At 39.6% G+C, this 19,311-nt stretch overlaps 1 protein-coding gene across 1 annotated transcript; it reads right to left on the bottom strand.

The window, feature by feature from the left end:
• Nucleotides 1–683: 683 nt before the first annotated feature.
• Nucleotides 684–17,770, bottom strand: LOC139394610 (tetraspanin-8-like). Its single transcript, XM_071142709.1, has 7 exons — nt 17,637–17,770; nt 16,090–16,152; nt 15,804–15,923; nt 12,600–12,674; nt 10,971–11,051; nt 1,603–1,662; nt 684–854 (listed from the first exon to the last, which is right to left on the bottom strand). The coding sequence occupies exons 1-7, from the start codon at nt 17,691–17,693 to the stop codon at nt 786–788; spliced, it is 525 nt and encodes a 174-aa protein (XP_070998810.1). The 5' UTR covers nt 17,694–17,770; the 3' UTR covers nt 684–785.
• Between the last annotated feature and the right edge of the window lie 1,541 nt (nt 17,771–19,311).

Here is a 19,311-nt window from a genome sequence, read left to right as displayed (position 1 = left end):
TACAACAGGTTAAATGTATATACAGCGTGATCAATATTTACCGTCAGACTTTAATATCTACGAGATGATAGCAATAAAACGGGGGGAAAAAGTTCAACATTTCAGCATGAATAATACACAGTTCAGTGTATGGACAGCGAAGCCCTCCATTCAGAGAGAGACGTAGAGCAGTACAATGACACAGAGCTCCTTTAAAGAAAAAAACACTAATTCATGTTCAAGGACATATGGATCAACCAACTTCACAAGTGAAGAAACTGCCATAATTTTAACAAAAGATCTGAAATCTAAAATCACAGCATCATTTGATGCAGGTAAAATGATGGAGAAACACATGATGCATTGTGGTCCATAGTTCAGCAGGTTGGGGGTTCCAGTCCATTCACAAAGCAAACCTAATTCCAAAATGTTCCTGATTGAAGAGAACTGGAATTGCAGTGTACTTCCTGAATGGACTAGATTTGAACCCCAACGTTCAGTATCAAATACATGTTCCAAGCATGCTGTATGGGATATGTCAAAGCCAGCTTTTGATCAAGTCATGATCGGGGTCCATTTGAATTGAAGCCAGTCAATTGAGGAAGTGAATTGTATTTAACACTGCTAATGTAAAAAAAACTTGGAATAAATAACTTCTGCTTTTCAGTTTGAGAAATGATTGAAAATAGATCGTTTTTTTTCCTTCTTCATTTATTGTATTGTAATTTCAGTTGACTTCCTGAATTGATGACTTCTAATTCACCTTGACCACAACCCCAGATCAAGTGGTACCACGTGTTGCTGCTTTAGGCAGTGTTGGCGTCCCTCTTCTCAATCTGGCAGTACAGGGTCATGGTGAAGGCCATTCCAAAGAGCTGAAACACAAAACAGGTACGTCACAACCCATTCACTACCAGGCTGTAGCCCGGTCCCACATCAGTTTGTGGTGTCTAGCCTGGTTCCAGATCCATTTGTACAGTCTTGCCAACAGGTTGTTAATTGGCAATGACAAACGGCCATCGGCGTTGCCAAGAAGGTGCTAACAGATCTGAGACCAGGATACAGTCACTAAGTACTGAACAGTGACAGAGTGAATTGCACATATCCATCTTAATGCCAATGAGAACAGCCATAAAGTAAGAGTTAGTGAAGATGAAACAGACCAGTACTGAACAGTGACTGGAACAATACAAATGTATTCCATTTATATGACCGGTATAGTACATTATATAATGTATTAATAGAGGCTTTGTTATACATACATAATATAATGTATTAATAGAGGCTTTGTTATGTATAATAGTGTATTAATAGAGGCGTTGTTATACATAATATAATGTATTAATAGAGGCTTTGTTATGTATAATATAATGTATTAATAGAGGCGTTGTTATACATTATATAATGTATTAATAGAGGCGTTGTTATACATTATATAATGTATTAATAGAGGCGTTGTTATACATACATAATATAGTGTATTAATAGAGGCTTTGTTATACATACATAATATAATGTATTAATAGAGGCGTTGTTATACATAATATAATGTATTAATAGAGGCTTTGTTATGCATAATATAATGTATTAATAGAGGCTTTGTTATAGAGATTGGATTCTTACCGTCAAGACTGCCATACTAAAAGGAGACGCGATGAAGAAAGTCATAAACTTGGCACAAGGCTGCAGAGGACAAAGCAAACAGTCAACACTAGTTAACACCAGGTCAAGGTGACTGTACGAAGACGCTGCTTTGCGGTTCGTGGTTGTATCATCCTGGAACCCTCTATGGTTTCATGTGGCTGTAGATCAGTTCCCTGTACAGGTTCTGTTTATAGGACTTTGATGTACAGTACTGGAATGTAGTGTGATGGTAGTGGTAATGTAATGTAGTGTTAGTGTAATGTAGTGTTAGTGTACGTAGTGGTACTGTAAAGTAGTGGTTGTACATGGGCAGTGGTACTGTAAAGTAGTGGCTGTGTATGGGTAGTGGTACTGTAAAGTAGTGGCTGTGTACGGGTAGTGGTACTGTAAAGTAGAGGTTGTGTACGGGTAGTGGTACTGTAAAGTAGTGGTTGTGTATGGGCAGTGGTACTGTAAAGTAGTGGCAGTGTACGGGTAGTGGGACTGTAAAGTAGTGGTAGTGTACGGGTAGTGCTACTGTAAAGTAGTGGCTGTGTACGGGTAGTGGTACTGTAAAGTAGTGGTAATATAGCGGTAATGCAGTATATAGCGGTAGTGGCAGTGTAAGGGAATACCCCCCTGAATTGTACAAAAATGAATGTCAAAATATTGGCATTGGACAAACCATGTACACGATGTCCAATACCACCCAAAGCGGCGTTGATTCGTGCAAAGTATATGGCAAATGCCATATGGCAATTGCCAATTGTAACACCTCAAAAATCCAACAGGGGGCGAGTGCGCTCCACCTGGGTTTTTCATATTGGAAATGCAACCCAAGTCAACATCCAAAAGAAAAATTTTGAAAAAATGATATTTTTTTCAAAAACTTTTTACCCCTTAAAAAAGTGCTTTCTGGGCCTTTTTTCGAATTTCTTTCGCTTTTTTTGTCAATTACACATGTGTAAGAACTGTATGAATATACTTTTGTCCAATTTTGATATCAAATTTTTTTTTTTTTTAATTACATGCGCATAAGGCATATGTTTTGTCCATTTGCAATATGATTTCATAGGAAGTCAAAAGTCAAAAGTCAAAAATGTCAAAATTTGGTAAAAAACTTCACACATCCTTAAAAAAGTGCTTTCTGGACCGTTTTTCAAAATTCTTTCAATTTTTATGTCAATTACACATGTATAAGAACTTTATCAACATACTTTAGTCATACTTTGTATTCATTTTTTTTTTTTTTTTTTTACTAGTGCATAAGGCATATGTTTTCTCCATTTGGAATATGATTTCATAGGAAGTCAAAAGTCAAAGTCAAAAGTAACGATTTTCCTCCGTGCAACTGGTGATCTGAAATGTGCAACTGGTGATCTGAAATGTGCAACTGGTGATCTGAAATGTGCAACTGGTAACCCCAAAAAAAATAATTTGATTCTATGTTTCCTTACTTTTTCAAAGTCACTGTGCATTTGCAATATGTTTTAATGGGCAGGTACCATCACGAATTTGTCATGCTATAAAAATCCTGCAGGAATGTGAAATTGACTGGCCCGATGAACTCGGGATGGCTTTGCAGTGATTCTGGGTCATCTCAATCGCTCGTTTGGGTTGATTTCAGAATGTCGCTTTTGGTGATGTTTTTTCACTATAGAATCATATTGCAAATGCACGTGCAACTGCTCACCCCAAAAAAAAATGTTTAGATTTTTTTTGTTTATGTTTCCTTACTTTTTCAAAGTCACTGTGCATTTGCAATATGTTTTTTCACTATAGAATCATATTGCAAATGCACATGCAACTGGTCATCCCCCAAAAAAAAATTTAGATTTTTTTTGTTTATGTTTCCTTACTTTTTCAAAGTCACTGTGCATTTGCAATATGTTTTTTCACTATAGAATCATATTGCAAATGCACGTGCAACTGGTCATCCCCCCCAAAAAATTTTAGATTTTTTTTGTTTATTTTTCCTTACTTTTTCAAAGTCACTGTGCATTTGCAATATGTTTTTTCACTATAGAATCATATTGCAAATGCACATGCAACTGGTCATCCCCCAAAAAAAATTTTAGATTTTTTTTGTTTATGTTTCCTTACTTTTTCAAAGTCACTGTGCATTTGCAATATGTTTTTTCACTATAGAATCATATTGCAAATGCACGTGCAACTGGTCACCCAAAAAAAAAATGTTTTGATTTTTTTTGTTTATGTTTCCTTACTTTTTCAAAGTCACTGTGCATTTGCAATATGTTTTTTCACTATAGAATCATATTGCAAATGCACGTGCAACTGGTCACCCAAAAATACAAATTTTGGATTTTTTTTGTTTATGTTTCCTTACTTTTTCAAAGTCACTGTGCATTTCCAATATGTTTTTTCACTATAGAATCATATTGCAAATGCACATGCAACTGGTCATCCCCCCCAAAAAAATTTAGATTTTTTTTGTTTATGTTTCCTTACTTTTTCAAAGTCACTGTGCATTTGCAATATGTTTTTTCACTATAGAATCATATTGCAAATGCACGTGCAACTGGTCATCCCCCAAAAAAAAAATTAGATTTTTTTTGTTTATTTTTCCTTACTTTTTCAAAGTCACTGTGCATTTGCAATATGTTTTTTCACTATAGAATCATATTGCAAATGCACATGCAACTGGTCATCCCCCCCAAAAAAAATTTAGATTTTTTTTATGTTTCCTTACTTTTTCAAAGTCACTGTGCATTTGCAATATGTTTTTTCACTATAGAATCATATTGCAAATGCACATGCAACTGGTCATCCCCCCCCAAAAATTTTAGATTTTTTTTGTTTATGTTTCCTTACTTTTTCAAAGTCACTGTGCATTTGCAATATGTTTTTTCACTATAGAATCATATTGCAAATGCACGTGCAACTGGTCATCCCCCCAAAAAAAAAAAGATTTTTTTTGTTTATTTTTCCTTACTTTTTCAAAGTCACTGTGCATTTGCAATATGTTTTTTCACTATAGAATCATATTGCAAATGCACATGCAACTGGTCATCCCCCCCCAAAAAATTTAGATTTTTTTTATGTTTCCTTACTTTTTCAAAGTCACTGTGCATTTGCAATATGTTTTTTCACTATAGAATCATATTGCAAATGCACATGCAACTGGTCATCCCCCCCAAAAAATTTTAGATTTTTTTTGTTTATGTTTCCTTACTTTTTCAAAGTCACTGTGCATTTGCAATATGTTTTTTCACTATAGAATCATATTGCAAATGCACGTGCAACTGGTCATCCCCCCAAAAAAAAAAAAGATTTTTTTTGTTTATTTTTCCTTACTTTTTCAAAGTCACTGTGCATTTGCAATATGTTTTTTCACTATAGAATCATATTGCAAATGCACATGCAACTGGTCATCCCCCCCAAAAAAATTTAGATTTTTTTTATGTTTCCTTACTTTTTCAAAGTCACTGTGCATTTGCAATATGTTTTTTCACTATAGAATCATATTGCAAATGCACATGCAACTGGTCATCCCCCCCAAAAAATTTTAGATTTTTTTTGTTTATGTTTCCTTACTTTTTCAAAGTCACTGTGCATTTGCAACATGTTTTTTCACTATAGAATCATATTGCAAATGCACGTGCAACTGGTCATCCCCCCCAAAAAAATTTAGATTTTTTTTGTTTATTTTTCCTTACTTTTTCAAAGTCACTGTGCATTTGCAATATGTTTTTTCACTATAGAATCATATTGCAAATGCACATGCAACTGGTCATCCCCCCCCAAAAATTTTAGATTTTTTTTGTTTATGTTTCCTTACTTTTTCAAAGTCACTGTGCATTTGCAATATGTTTTTTCACTATAGAATCATATTGCAAATGCACGTGCAACTGGTCACCCAAAAATAAAAATTTTGGATTTTTTTTGTTTATGTTTCCTTACTTTTTCAAAGTCACTGTGCATTTGCAATATGTTTCAATGGGCAGGTACCATCACGAATTTGTCATGCTCAAAATTTTTTAGATGTATTTTTTTTTGTTTCTTACTTTTTCAAAGTCACTGTGCATTTGCAATATGTTTTAAAGGGCAGGTACCATCACGAATTTGTCATGCTATAAAAATCTTGCAGGAATGTGAAATTGACTGGCCCGATGAACTCGGGATGGCTTTGCAGTGATTCTGGGTCATCTCAATCGCTCGTTTGGGTTGATTTCAGAATGTCGCTTTTGGTGATGTTTTTTCACTATAGGATCATATTGCAAATGTACAAGAGTCAAGTGGACAAGAGTCCATCAGTCAATTAGATATCATTCTGACCACCAAACTGATACAAACTGACACCAAACCCACTTTTTCCAACTCGTTTAGTAGCCAACTATTACATACTTCAGAGCTGGCCCAAAATTCACAACCCCTTCGGTTCAAACCATAAAAAAACCATAAAACACGTAGTTACGTTCTAGCTGCGGGTCCATTTCTTATGTTATGTGTTGGCCTAGCTGAGGCGACCCCGAATCCCAAGTTTCGGCTCGATAGGTCATTTGGTGTCCGAGAAAAACCCTAATTGGTGCTGAAAATCCACTATTTTCCATGACTTGCTACGGGGTCCTTGAATGAGCTATTGGACAGAAACGTTGGGGTCTGTCTATATGGGCCGAGACGTTTGCAATGCACCTAGTCTTGCGACTCTGGGACATTTCTAAATGTCGTCATTTTCGTGATGCAAAAATGAATTGAAGTTATTTCAAATGTACGAGGCTGTTTCTCGGTCCGAGAACCTTCTAGAGCCACGTAACTCACCACGCACCATCTACGGGAGGTCTAGAACAGGTTTCTAAAGTTTCGGAACTCTAGGTCCGACGGTTCTTTTTTAGCTCCAACAAAGCTAACTATTGGAGCCACTGTCTGTCTCTACGCACCCCAATACGTCCCTCCTTCCAAGTTGTGTTTTAGTGTGATTTTTTTTTCCTTTGAATTTTTTGGGGAAAAATGACTGATTTACAGTTCATGGGGGTTGCCTAATCACACATATGAAGTTTTGGAAAGATCAGACTTTTTTAACCCTTCGAAACAGCCCCTAAGACACCAATTATGGCACTTCCGGTTGGCACAGGAAGTTATAAATCAACACATATCCTCATTGGGGTATGCTGTTACAGAATCCTGAGTTTTAAGTCCTTACGTTAAGAATTGACTGATCTACACAGGGTTGAATGCACTATGTCTATCAAACTGCATGCAGTGTATGGGTAAACACTTTTAGGGGCATTTTAACCACTTCCGGTTGGTCCAGGAAGCTTAGAATCAACACAGGTAGACCTCATAGTGGCCTGATGGACTGGTACCGAAGACAGGTTCATACGGCATTCATAACCCACATAGGCCTCAGGTTGAAATTAGGGGTGCAGGCAATGTATTCCTATGGGGAGAGATGACACTGTAATCTGTGAGATCAAAAAACACTGTTTTACTGTTAGGGGTTAATGCCACACGGTCAAGGTTAGGCTTGTTCAGATCGGGAGGACCTTAGGAACATTCATGTGGTGCAATTTTTCTTCTCACTCTAACGGTTCTCTCACTGTCACCCAAAAGCAAATGACATTGTGGTGCAGGCTTCATTTTGGGCCTACTATTCTAATGCTCGCTGCGCCTAGACCGAGCGAGCTACGGTCAAGCGGGATATCTCGCTGAACTCGGTACGGCCTAGGGATTATGGTAATGCCATTTCCTGCTCTCTGTGTCTTTAAGCACCGCACTTTATCACTCCATCCTTCCTGTGTGTGTGTGAGGGAGCTTTTCTTTGACATCTGTTGGGATTAATGACTGATTTACAGTTCAGAAGGGTTACCTAGTCACACATATGAAGTTTTGGAGAGATGTGACTTTTTTAACCCTTCGAAACAGAGAGTGTGACCCAATTAAAGGCACTTCCGGTTGGCACAGGAAGCTATAAGTAAACACATGTCTTGATTTACATAGCCACTTACAGAATCCCGAGTTTTAAGTCTTTACGTTAAGAATTGACTGATCTACACAGGGTTGAATGCACTATGTCTATCAAACTGCAGGCAGTGTATGGGTAAACACTTTTAGGGGCATTTTAACCACTTCCGGTTGCTCCAGGAAGCTTAGATTCGACACAGGTAGATCTCATAGTGGCCTGATGGACTGGTACCGAAGACAGGTTCATACGGCATTCATAACCCATATAGGCTTCAGGTTGAATTTTGTGGTGCAGGCAATGTATTCCTATGGGGAGAGATGTCACTGTAATCTGTGAGATCAAAAAACCCTGTTTTACTGTGAAGGGTTAATGCCACACGGTCAAGGTTAGGCTTGTTCAGATCGGGAGGACCTTAGGAACATTCATGTGGTGGAATTGTGCTTCTCACTCTAACGGTTCTCTCACTGCCACCCAAAATCAAATGACATTGTGGTGCAGGCTTCATTTTGGGCCTTCTTTTTTTCAAGTTTGCTGCACTCAGAACGAGCTACGGTCAAGCGGGGCGTCTCCTTGAACTCGGCACAGTCTGGAGACTATGGTGATGCCATTTTTTGTGTTGATTTCAGAATGCCATTTTGGTGATGGTCCCTCTCCGTTTAAACATATTGCAAATGTACAAAAGTCAACTAGCAAGTCAGTGTCCATCAGTCAATTAGATGTCATTATGACACCAAATGGATATCAATTGACACCAAACCCACTTTTTCCTACTCATTTAGTAGCCAACTATCACATATGTCAGAGCAGTCCCATAATTCACAGCGCCTTCGGTTTAAAACATAATAAAAAGGTAAAACACATAGTTACGTTCTAGCTGCGGGTCCAGTTCGGACATTATGTGAAGGCCTATGTGAGGCGACCCCGAATCCCGAGTTTCGGCCCGATAGGTCATTTGGTGTCCGAGAAAAACCCTAATTGGTGCTGAAAATCCACTTTTTTCCATGCCTTGCTACGGGGTCCTTGAACGAGCTATCGGACAGACACGTCGGAGTCCGTCTCTATGGGCCGAGCCGGTTTCAATGCACCTAGCCTTGCGTCTCTGAGACTTTTCTAAACGTCGTCATTTTCGTAATGGTCAAAATGAATTGAAGGTATTGCAAATGTACGAGGCTGTTTCTCGGTCCGAGAACCGTCTAGAGCCACGTAACTCACCACGCACCATCAACCGGAGGTCTAGAACAGGTTTCTAAAGTTTCGGAACTCTAGGTCTGACGGTTCTTTTTTAGCTCGAACAAAGCTAACTATTGCAGCCACTGTCTGTCTCTACGCACCCCAATACGTCCCTCCATTCAAGTTGTGTTTTAGTGTGATTTTTTTTTCCTTTGATTTTTTTGGGGAAAAATGACTGATTTACAGTTCATGGGGGTTGCCTAATCACATATATGAAGTTTTGGACAGATCAGACTTTTTTAACCCTTTGAAACAGCCCCTGAGACACCAATTATGGCACTTCCGGTTGGCACAGGAAGCTATAAATCACCACATATCCTCATTGGGGTATGCTGTTACAGAATCCTGAGTTTTAAGTCTTTACGTTAACAACTGAGTTATTTACGGAGGGTTTAGTATGTGTGTATTATTTCAGAAAATCATAGAAAATCACAGAAATCTCGCAGAGCTCCACAGCACACTTTAAAAAGATTCGTATGAACACCCTGCAACTGGATCTGTAACCGTTGAAAAAAAAAACGCCTATTTGTGACCATTGCCAAGTTGTCATTGTTCCGTTTCTCTTAAATGACGATAGATAAATGGCTGGTTCTTTTTTTATTGACACCGGAGGCTCCTTGACTTTGACCTGAAGTGGAAAAATAATTTCTCTATTTCCATTTAGGACCTTTAATCCCAGAAAAACGGCCATAACTCAAAAACCGTCGAGGCCTAGACGCCATCTTGTTCGGGGCCAACTGCCCATTATGCCAAACCTACGCTCACCGAGTTTCGGCTTCGAAATATTTTCCGTTTTCGAGATAAGGCCCCGTCGTGATTCGTGATGTTTTGCCAAATTGCCATATGATTCCGTATGCCCTCTTGTGGGAAATTCCGGGATAGCGGAAAAACGGTCAAAAACTTGTTTATTTTATAAAACGGAAACCGAATGTCCGACAAAGTTCATTTGATGACTTCCCGGTAGGTCTGGCCCTACCGCACGGCCCGACGCCGACCGCGAATTTTACAAACGATTTCGGACGTCTAGTAAGGGACCGTACATTTGCAATATGGACTTTCTCACTGATCATACACGAAATGCCGAAATGTTCCCTTAAGGTATGTACGGGTAGTGGTAGTGTAAAGTAGTGGTAATATAGCGGTAATGCAGTATATAGCGGTAGTGGCAGTGTACGGGTAGTGGTAGTGTAAAGTAGTGGTAATATAGCGGTAATGCAGTATATAGCGGTAGTGGCTGTGTACGGGTAGTGGTACTGTAAAGTAGTGGTAATATAGCGGTAATGCAGTATATAGCGGTAGTGGCAGTGTACGGGTAGTGGTAGTGTAAAGTAGTGGTAATATAGCGGTAATGCAGTATATAGCGGTAGTGGCAGTGTACGGGTAGTGGTAGTGTAAAGTAGTGGTAATATAGCGGTAATGCAGTATATAGCGGTAGTGGCAGTGTACGGGTAGTGGTAGTGTAAAGTAGTGGTAATATAGCGGTAATGCAGTATATAGCGGTAGTGGCAGTGTACGGGTAGTGGTAGTGTAAAGTAGTGGTAATATAGCGGTAATGCAGTATATAGCGGTAGTGGCAGTGTACGGGTAGTGGTAGTGTAAAGTAGTGGTAATATAGCGGTAATGCAGTATATAGCGGTAGTGGCAGTGTACGGGTAGTGGTAGTGTAAAGTAGTGGTAATATAGCGGTAATGCAGTATATAGCGGTAGTGGCAGTGTACGGGTAGTGGTAGTGTAAAGTAGTGGTAATATAGCGGTAATGCAGTATATAGCGGTAGTGGCAGTGTACGGGTAGTGGTAGTGTAAAGTAGTGGTAATATAGCGGTAATGCAGTATATAGCGGTAGTGGCAGTGTACGGGTAGTGGTAGTGTAAAGTAGTGGTAATATAGCGGTAATGCAGTATATAGCGGTAATGCAGTATATAGCGGTAATGCAGTATATAGCGGTAATGCAGTATATAGCGGTAGTGGCAGTGTACGGGTAGTGGTAGTGTAAAGTAGTGGTAATATAGCGGTAATGCAGTATATAGCGGTAGTGGCAGTGTACGGGTAGTGGTAGTGTAAAGTAGTGGTAATATAGCGGTAATGCAGTATATAGCGGTAGTGGCAGTGTAATGTACGTTCATTGATTTGTTTTCTTTATACCATGTAAATCCATCTTCCTTGAAAACCGTCTTCTAAATAGTATTTTATTAATAATAAGTGATTCTCTGCTTACCTTTGAGTACCCTTTGCGTCCTTTTGCAATTTTGCACGACTCAGTGTGGTCAACGCTGGGGTCAGGAGTTAGCCTTTCCTCCTGTCGACAAAATTATCCAATAACATTTGTAGCCGATTGAATTGGACCCAACTAAACAACTAAACAAACCAATAATTATTGAGCCAGGAAGAGGCAATTTACAATTTACTGAAACTAATTGTATTGATTTTTTTCCTAATAATAATGTAAAATTAACATCTGTAGAGAAAGACTCATGTGAAGGCCAAATTACAGAAGAGGAACTTATTGATGCAATTATAGCCTTTAAGGCTGGGAAAACTCCAGGGCTGGATGGCATACCAGTGGAAGTATACAAAGGAAACTCCAGGGCTGGAGTATATCAACTTACTTTGATATACTCAGAGGACCGTTATTAGCATGTTTTAACCACTCCGATATAAATGGTAGATTATCAGACACGCAACAAGAAGGTCTGATATCATTATTACTGAAACAGGACCCAAATGGTATATATAAAGATCCAGTCCATTGAAAACATTGGATGCCTCTTACACTTCAGTGTTGTGATGCAAAATGCTTGGTGCATTGAATTAACAAGTATTGTCAGATATTATTCATCCTAATCAGACAGGTTTTTTACATGGACGATACATTGGAGATAATACAAGACAAGTACTGGAAACAATAGAATACTATGAAATATCGAGGACACCAGGCCTAGTTTTCACAGCTGATTTTGAAAAGGCTTTTGATAAAGTACGACTGGAGTTTATATATATATATATAAATGCCTAGAATATTTCAATTTTGGGGAATCTCTTATAAAATGGGTTAAGGTTATGTATAGTAACCCATGGTGTAAAATAGTAAATAATGGCTACATCTCAGAAAGGTTTGAACTGTCTAGAGGAGTAAAACAAGGTTGTCCACTATCGGCATATCTATTTATTATTGCCATCGAAATGTTAGTTGTTAAAAATCAGATCAAACAATAATATTAAGGGATTAGAAATCCGTGGCTTAAAAAGTAAGGTGTCATTGTACGCTGATGATTCATGTTTTCTTTTAAAACCACAATTAGAATCTCTCCACGGCCTCATAGAGGATCTAGATACTTTTGCTGTCCTCTCTGGATTAAAACCAAATTATGATAAGTGTACTATATCACATATTGGATCACTAAAAAAATTCACATTTTACAGTACCGTCTAGTTTACCAATTAAATGGTCTGACGGAGATGTGGACATACTCGGTATATATTTTTATAGAAAGTTAGAAAAATAGATAAGATCTTGCTACCATGGAAAGGAAAATACCTGTCTATTTGTGGAAAAATCATCCCGATTAACTCGTTAGTCATATCACAGTTGACCTATTTGCTTATAGTTTTTCCTACACCTAGTGACCTGCTTTTTAAATTATATGAACAAACAATATTACATTTTATATGGAATGGCGAGCCAGACAAAATGAAAAGGGCCTCTTTATATAACAAATCTGAATTTGGAGGGCAGAAATGATTAAATATTAAAGCATTAGACCTCTCACTAAAGGCGTTGGTTCAACATAATTTCATTGACATGTGGAAACAACGCTGATTCAACCAGTGAGGGTTTCCTCCTTACGTTCTTCTCTCCGACAGCTCCCAGGATTCCGGCGATGAACAGGAGGATGAAGATGTGGAGCAGCCCGATGAAGAACTGAAACAAACAAACGCTCACATGATATGCCCACCACATGTTATTTGTCCAGTTAGTCCCATTGAGGCCAGGGAACAGTTACCTGGATTTAACATATCAGATTAAAATGTTAGAATTGGAATTTTCAAAACTGAAATGATACTCTGATCCTTCATAAAAGGATTTGGAAAACCAATATCAACTTTAAAAAAAAAAAATCATCAGGATTCAAATGTAGTGAAATAATATTTACACATATTGTGTTACAGCCTGAATTCAAAATGGATTAAATAGATCCCCACACATTTATGCACAATACGGCATAATGGTGTCACGTTCTGACCTCTATTTCTGTTGTTTTGTATTTATTTAGTATGGTCAGGGCGTGAGTTGGGTGGGCGGTCTATGTTTGTTTTTCTATGTTTTGGGGCATTTCTATGTTTTTGGCCTAGTATGGTTCTCAATCAGAGGCAGGTGTCATTAGTTGTCTCTGATTGAGAATCATACTTAGGTAGCCTGGGTTTCACTGTGTGTTTGTGGGTGATTGTTCCTGTCTCTGTGTTTTGCACCAGATAGGGCTGTTTTTGGTTTTCCACGTTTATTGTTTTGTAGTGTTCATGTTTATCTGTTTTTATTAAACATGAATCAATATAACCACGTTGCGTTTTGGTCCGCCTCTACTTCACCACAGGAAAACCCTTACAAATGGCAAAGTAAAAAAAAATCAAATTTTTGCACATTTGCACATTTATTGAAAATTAAATACAGAAATCCCATTTTAAAAAAGGATCCATCCCCTCCCGTCAATGTATACTTTCTGAAGGCACCTTATAAGGGATTTGCAGCCTCCATTTTAAATTTTACTTATTTTAGTGAATGTAGTTTACTCATCTCTGTGTCCCTGTAATAGTGAAGTAGTACCCCAAGCTGTCAATTAGATGGTGAGGTGTGGACCAGTTCAAAGCACTGAAAATCTGGATTCTGTGATCTTGATATGTTGCCATCTGGATCAGATTGATCCAATTATTTTCTGGAGGGGAAAAAATGGCTGAAAAACAGCCAGATGGATCTGATCCTGGATAGCAGAAAAGACGATTACAGGTTCTGGATTATTCTGAGTTTAAAAATGGTGAAAAACGCCATAGAAGTCTATTCCCATAGGTGACCTGGGAAACCATTATATTCACCCAAAAGACTTCTTATACTTGTAACTGTCACTCTTGCAAAAGTGACACCATCTCTGACATGTATAAACAAGTTAAATACATGATTGTGTGAAGGTACAGTGCAAGTTACTTTTTCCACATGGTTACATCTACATACAACACCCCATAATGGCAAAAAGAAAACAGGTTTAGAATTCTTTGCTCATTTATAAAAAACAACAAATCTAATCTTATTTACATATGTATTCAGAACCTTTGTTATGAGACTAAGAGACATTGAGCTCAGGTGCATCCTGTTTCCATGGATCATCCTTGAGATGTTTCTACAACTTGTGGTAAACCTGTGGTAAATTCAATTGATTGGACATGATTTGGAAAGGAACACACCTGTCTATATAAGGTCCCACGGTTGACAGTCCATGTCAGAGCAATAACCAATCCATGAGGTTGAAGGACCTTCCAGAATGACAGCCATCTCTGCAGCACTCCACCAACCAGGCCTTTATGGTAGAGTGTCCCGAAGGAAGCCACTCGTCAGTAAAAGGCACATGACAGCCTGCTTGGAGTTTGCTAACAGGCACCTAAAGACTCTCAGACCATGAGAAACATTATTGTCTGATGAACCCAAGTTTGACCACTTTGGCCTGAATGCCAAGAGTCACGTCTGGAGGAAATCTGGCACCATCCTTACGGTGAAGCATGGTGGTGGCAGCATCATGCTGTGGGGATGTTTTTCAGCGGTAGGGACTGGGAGACTAGTCAGGACCGAGGGAAAGATGAACGGAGCAAAGTACAGAGAGATCCTTGAATAAAACCTGCTCCAGAGCGCCCCTGACCTCAGACTGGGGTGAAGGTTCACCCTCCAACAGGACAACAGCCCTAAGCACACAGCCAAGACAACGTAGGAGTAGCTTCCGGACAAGTCTCTGAATGTCCTTGAGTGGTCTCTGGAGAGACCTAAAAATAGCTGAGCTGCAACACTCCCCATCCAACCTAACAGATATTGCGGGGATCTGCAGAGAAGAAAGGGATAAACTCCACAAATACAGGTTTTCCAAGCTTGCTGCATCATTCCCAAGAATACTCAAGTTTGTAATCGCTGCCAAAAGTGCTTCAACAAAGTACTGAGTAAAGGGTCTGAAGACTTATGTAACTGATTTATATTTATTTTTCACAATTGCAAAAATGTCTAACCTGGCTTGGTCATTATGGGGTATTGTGATGTCATTATGGGGTAGTGTGAGGTCATTATGGGGTAGTGTGATGTCATTATGGGGTAGTGTGATGTCATTATGGGGTATTGTGATGTCATTATGGGGTACTGTGATGTCATTATGGGGTATTGTGATGTCATTATGGGGTATTGTGATGTCATTATGGGGTATTGTGATGTCATTATGGGGTAGTGTGATGTCATTATGGGGTATTGTGATGTCATTATGGGGTAGTGTGATGTCATTATGGGGTATTGTGATGTCATTATGGGGTAGTGTGATGTCATTATGGGGTAGTGTGATGTCATTATGGGGTAGTGTGATGTCATTATGGGGTATTGTGATGTCATTATGGGGTATTGTGATGTCATTATGGGGTAGTGTGATGTCATTATGGGGTAGTGTGATGTCATTATGGGGTATTGTGATGTCATTATGGGGTATTGTGATGTCATTATTGGGTAGTGTGATGTCATTGTGGGGTAGTGTGATGTCATTATGGGGTATTGTGATGTCATTATGGGGTAGTGTGTAGATTGAGGGGGGGAAAAGTTCATATATTTCTGAATAAGGCTGTAACATGAAATGTGGAAAAAGTCAAGAGGTCTGAATACTTTTCGAATGCATTGCATATGAAGAGACTGCTTTGGTTAGAACCTAGAACCGCTTCAGCGGTTGGCTATTGGGACAGCATTATCCTGGGCAGTGTACAATGTAACATTTTAAATGTGAGGGTTGGCTATTGTAAGGGAGTGTGTGTTTCCCCTCACCAGAATGAGCATGCATCGGTTTTCCTTAATGGCTCCACAGCAGCCCAGGAAGCCCAGTACCATGATGATGACGCCAACAGCTATCAGCAGGTCTACAAACGGCACTGCCTCATCCATTATCTGAGGGAGGGGGACAGACAGTTACTCAGTCATTTTACATGTAGATATGTGCTGAATAGGTGTATATGACTGGATGCATTTGTTTCAAGGTGTTATTTTTTACTGTGTAAAGAGGGCTTTTGATGGTGTTGTCATTAATTTAGTGTCACACTGGATATTTCCTTACCACGTTTCCATTCTTGCTCACTTTGAAGTAGATGGAGACACCAAGAATGACGCAGCCACCGATCTGGAAAACAAAATGAGATGACATGAGCATTTTATCTAGAATCAACTTCAGAAAGTAGTGCGTTTCAATGTCACTGGGATTGAATGAACAGGTCTTGTTGTTGTTGTCAACTCAACTTCAATGTGGATTCATTTTGTGATTCACAACACACTAGCTACATCTGGTGGCAACTCTGAGGAACTACAGTTGAACCACCATCACAATAGAGGAGATACAGCATCATCCAGCCCCCACATGAGGATATCTTTCCTGGGTTAACAGTGGACTCTAGACCACATGGGAGAATCTCAATTGCATTAACTTGATTCCTCAGATACTCTCCTCTTAAATCCAGAGGGGAGAGGATGCGAGGAATCCAGGAAATTAAATAGAGATTCTCATGGGGGAATCTCAATTGCATTAACTTGATTCCTCAGATCCTCTCCTCTTAAATCCAGAGGGGAGAGGATGCGAAGAATCCAGGAAATGAAATAGAGATTCTCCCGTGGTGTCAGAACTGATAGTGACAGGTTACATACATTGAATATTTGATTGAAAAAAAAATAGCTGGTCAACCCAACGACTCCAGAAGCCATCGATGAATGATTTGTTTGAAAGCATTCCATACTCACAGTATGGGCCTGTGGACATGTAGACATGGGGTTAAATGTCAAGGCTATATGAATGAATGCTCATTATTTAGGGAGATTACAACGTATACCCACGTTTTTATGTTGAAGACGTTCTGCGATGACTGGACTATGAATTTGACGATTATTTTGGCTTTCAAAAAGTTGAAAGATTCCGTTCAAGATTTTTATTTTTTTTTAAGATTCTGATTGAGATTAACTCTAAATATGAGTCCCCACATCCACACAGCCACCCCTTGTGGCCTGGAGTGGCATACCCATGCAGTAAAGATTGTGACATCCTGACTTGCATCTCGTCATTCCAGAACCGTGCATCCAGTGACTCAAAAACACAGGAACCAGAAAACCTCAACACTTAAGCTAAATGCAATGAGAGCTGTTTCCAAAGTAAACACTGGGGTATAGTCTTCGACAAGAGAGCTACTGTATAGTGTAATTTCAGCAAACAATGGCAATTTTTCATGTTGTAAAAAGTTTAGCTATGGAGTGCACTAACGAATACGACCCCTGCAACTGAGAAGGCTTGTTAAACTATCATCGCAAAGACAACACCTTCCAGAGTCAGAGTTAATGGCTTAATGAAAGTTAGTCATATGATGATCACACATTGTTACCATAGACATTTGAATGTCATCTCATTTCCATAGCAGACATGTAAATAGCTTTTAAAATGGATTACTATGTGTACTAGGCTACTAGTTGATCACTAAACAAACAAACATCACTATACCACACACACACACACACACACACACACACACACACACACACACACACACACACGATTAAAAACCTACATCAAACCAATGGAGAACACTATAGTTAAAGTAAAGAATGTAGGTTAATAGGACTCACCCAAAACAGTAGAATGAAGAGGAAGAGCGACTTCTTGATATGCTTATTCACAGCCATCTTCTAACCTTCCAACAGACAGGAAAGATGTGATATGACAGACCAATGTTAAGTTAATCCCTATTCCTCTGTTCCAGACCCACCCTGGTGTTGCAGGTGTGTGTGTGAGAGGGTTATTTCACAAGCTCATATTTAAAAGCTGTGGGTGTGGTTACTGACTACTTAGTCCAGGCTCCAACAGTCTCCGACCAGTCCCCTCCCTCTAGCCCGTATTTAAAAGCTGTGGGTGTGGTTACTGACTACTTAGTCCAGGCTCCAACAGTCTCCGACCAGTCCCCTCCCTCTAGCCCGTATTTAAAAGCTGTGGGTGTGGTTACTGACTACTTAGTCCAGGCTCCAACAGTCTCCTACCAGTCCCCTCCCTCTAGCTCATATTTAAAAGCTGTGGGTGTGGTTACTGACTACTCAGTCCAGTCCAGGCACCAACAGTCTCCTACCAGTCCCCTCCATCTAGCTCGTATTTAAAAGCTGTGGGTGTGGTTACTGACTACTCAGTCCAGTCCAGGCTACAACAGTCTCCTACATAAAGACCCCACAGCAAACACCCTCCTCTGAAAACTGACCCTCAGTCTTCTAAACAGTGAAACCCCAGAGCAAACATCCTCCTCTGTTTGTAGTTAAATAAAGTCAGACGAGTTCAAGTTTGAGCAGTTCTGACTCTCGCTTGAGAAGGAACATTTATTCAGACCACAGGGTAAAATAGTGGCAGACTGACCGCCAAAACATAGACTATGCAAACTACAACACCACCAGCTAATGTTTGTAATTAATGTTTTTACTATTTTTGTACATAATGTTGTTGCTACCGTCTCTTAAGACCGAAAATAACTTCTAGACATCAGGACTGGGATTACTCACCATGGACTAGCAGAATCCTTTTTCTTCTTTCACGACGCTGATGAGCCCGAGGCGGAGGATATATGGCTCCCTCGGGAACAGGCCCCGACACCAGTGGTCTGCGCTAAGAGGAGGCATAGAAAGGGAGGCCGGAGGGCGGGCTGCCTTCTGAGGAGTAGGAGGCGATCGAATAACCCCCCACTCCCTTAAATTCTGCTAGCAAACATGCAATCTTTGGACAATAAAATGGACGAGCTATTGGGAAGATTAAACTACCAACGGGACATTAAAAACTGTAACATCTTATGCTTCACGGAGTCGTGGCTGAACGACGACAATATCTACATACAGCTGGCTGGTTATACGATGTACCGGCAGGATAGAACGGCGGCGTCTGGTAAGACAAGGGGCGGTGGTCTACAGTATATCACAAAAGTGACTACACCCCTCACATTTTTGTAAACATTTGAGTATATCTTTTCATGTGACCACACTGAAATGACACTTTTCTACAATGTAAAGTAGTGAGTGTGCAGCTTGTATAACAGTGTACATTTGCTGTCCCCTCAAAATAACTCAACACACAGCCATTAATGTGTAAACCGCTGCCATCAAAAGTGAGTACACCCCTAAGTGAAAATGTCCAAATTGGGCCCAATTAGCCATTTTCCCTCCCCGGTGTCATGTGACATGATCCCCTCCCTTCGGAGACTGGGCCGCTGGGCAGTATTCCAACATAATAACGACCCCAAACACACCTCATCTGTGGGGCATCCTCAAA

This window comes from Oncorhynchus clarkii, unplaced genomic scaffold (genome assembly GCF_045791955.1).
Source record: "Oncorhynchus clarkii lewisi isolate Uvic-CL-2024 unplaced genomic scaffold, UVic_Ocla_1.0 unplaced_contig_12070_pilon_pilon, whole genome shotgun sequence".
NCBI classification, from domain to species: domain Eukaryota; kingdom Metazoa; phylum Chordata; class Actinopteri; order Salmoniformes; family Salmonidae; genus Oncorhynchus; species Oncorhynchus clarkii.
This window is presented reverse-complemented; position numbering and strand designations above follow the sequence as displayed.

What these genes read in the sequence shown, in the direction of transcription:
- LOC139394610 (XM_071142709.1), bottom strand. Translation starts at nt 17,693, where the DNA reads ATGGCTGTGAATAAGCATATCAAGAAGTCGCTCTTCCTCTTCATTCTA. An exon ending in GACGCAAAGGGTACTCAAAG is followed by an intron (nt 1,663 to 10,970) that starts GTAAGCAGAGAA and finishes TGTCCTCTGCAG; the next exon opens with CCTTGTGCCAAGTTTATGAC. An exon ending in TTAGTATGGCAGTCTTGACG is followed by an intron (nt 855 to 1,602) that starts GTAAGAATCCAA and finishes TTTGTGTTTCAG; the next exon opens with CTCTTTGGAATGGCCTTCAC.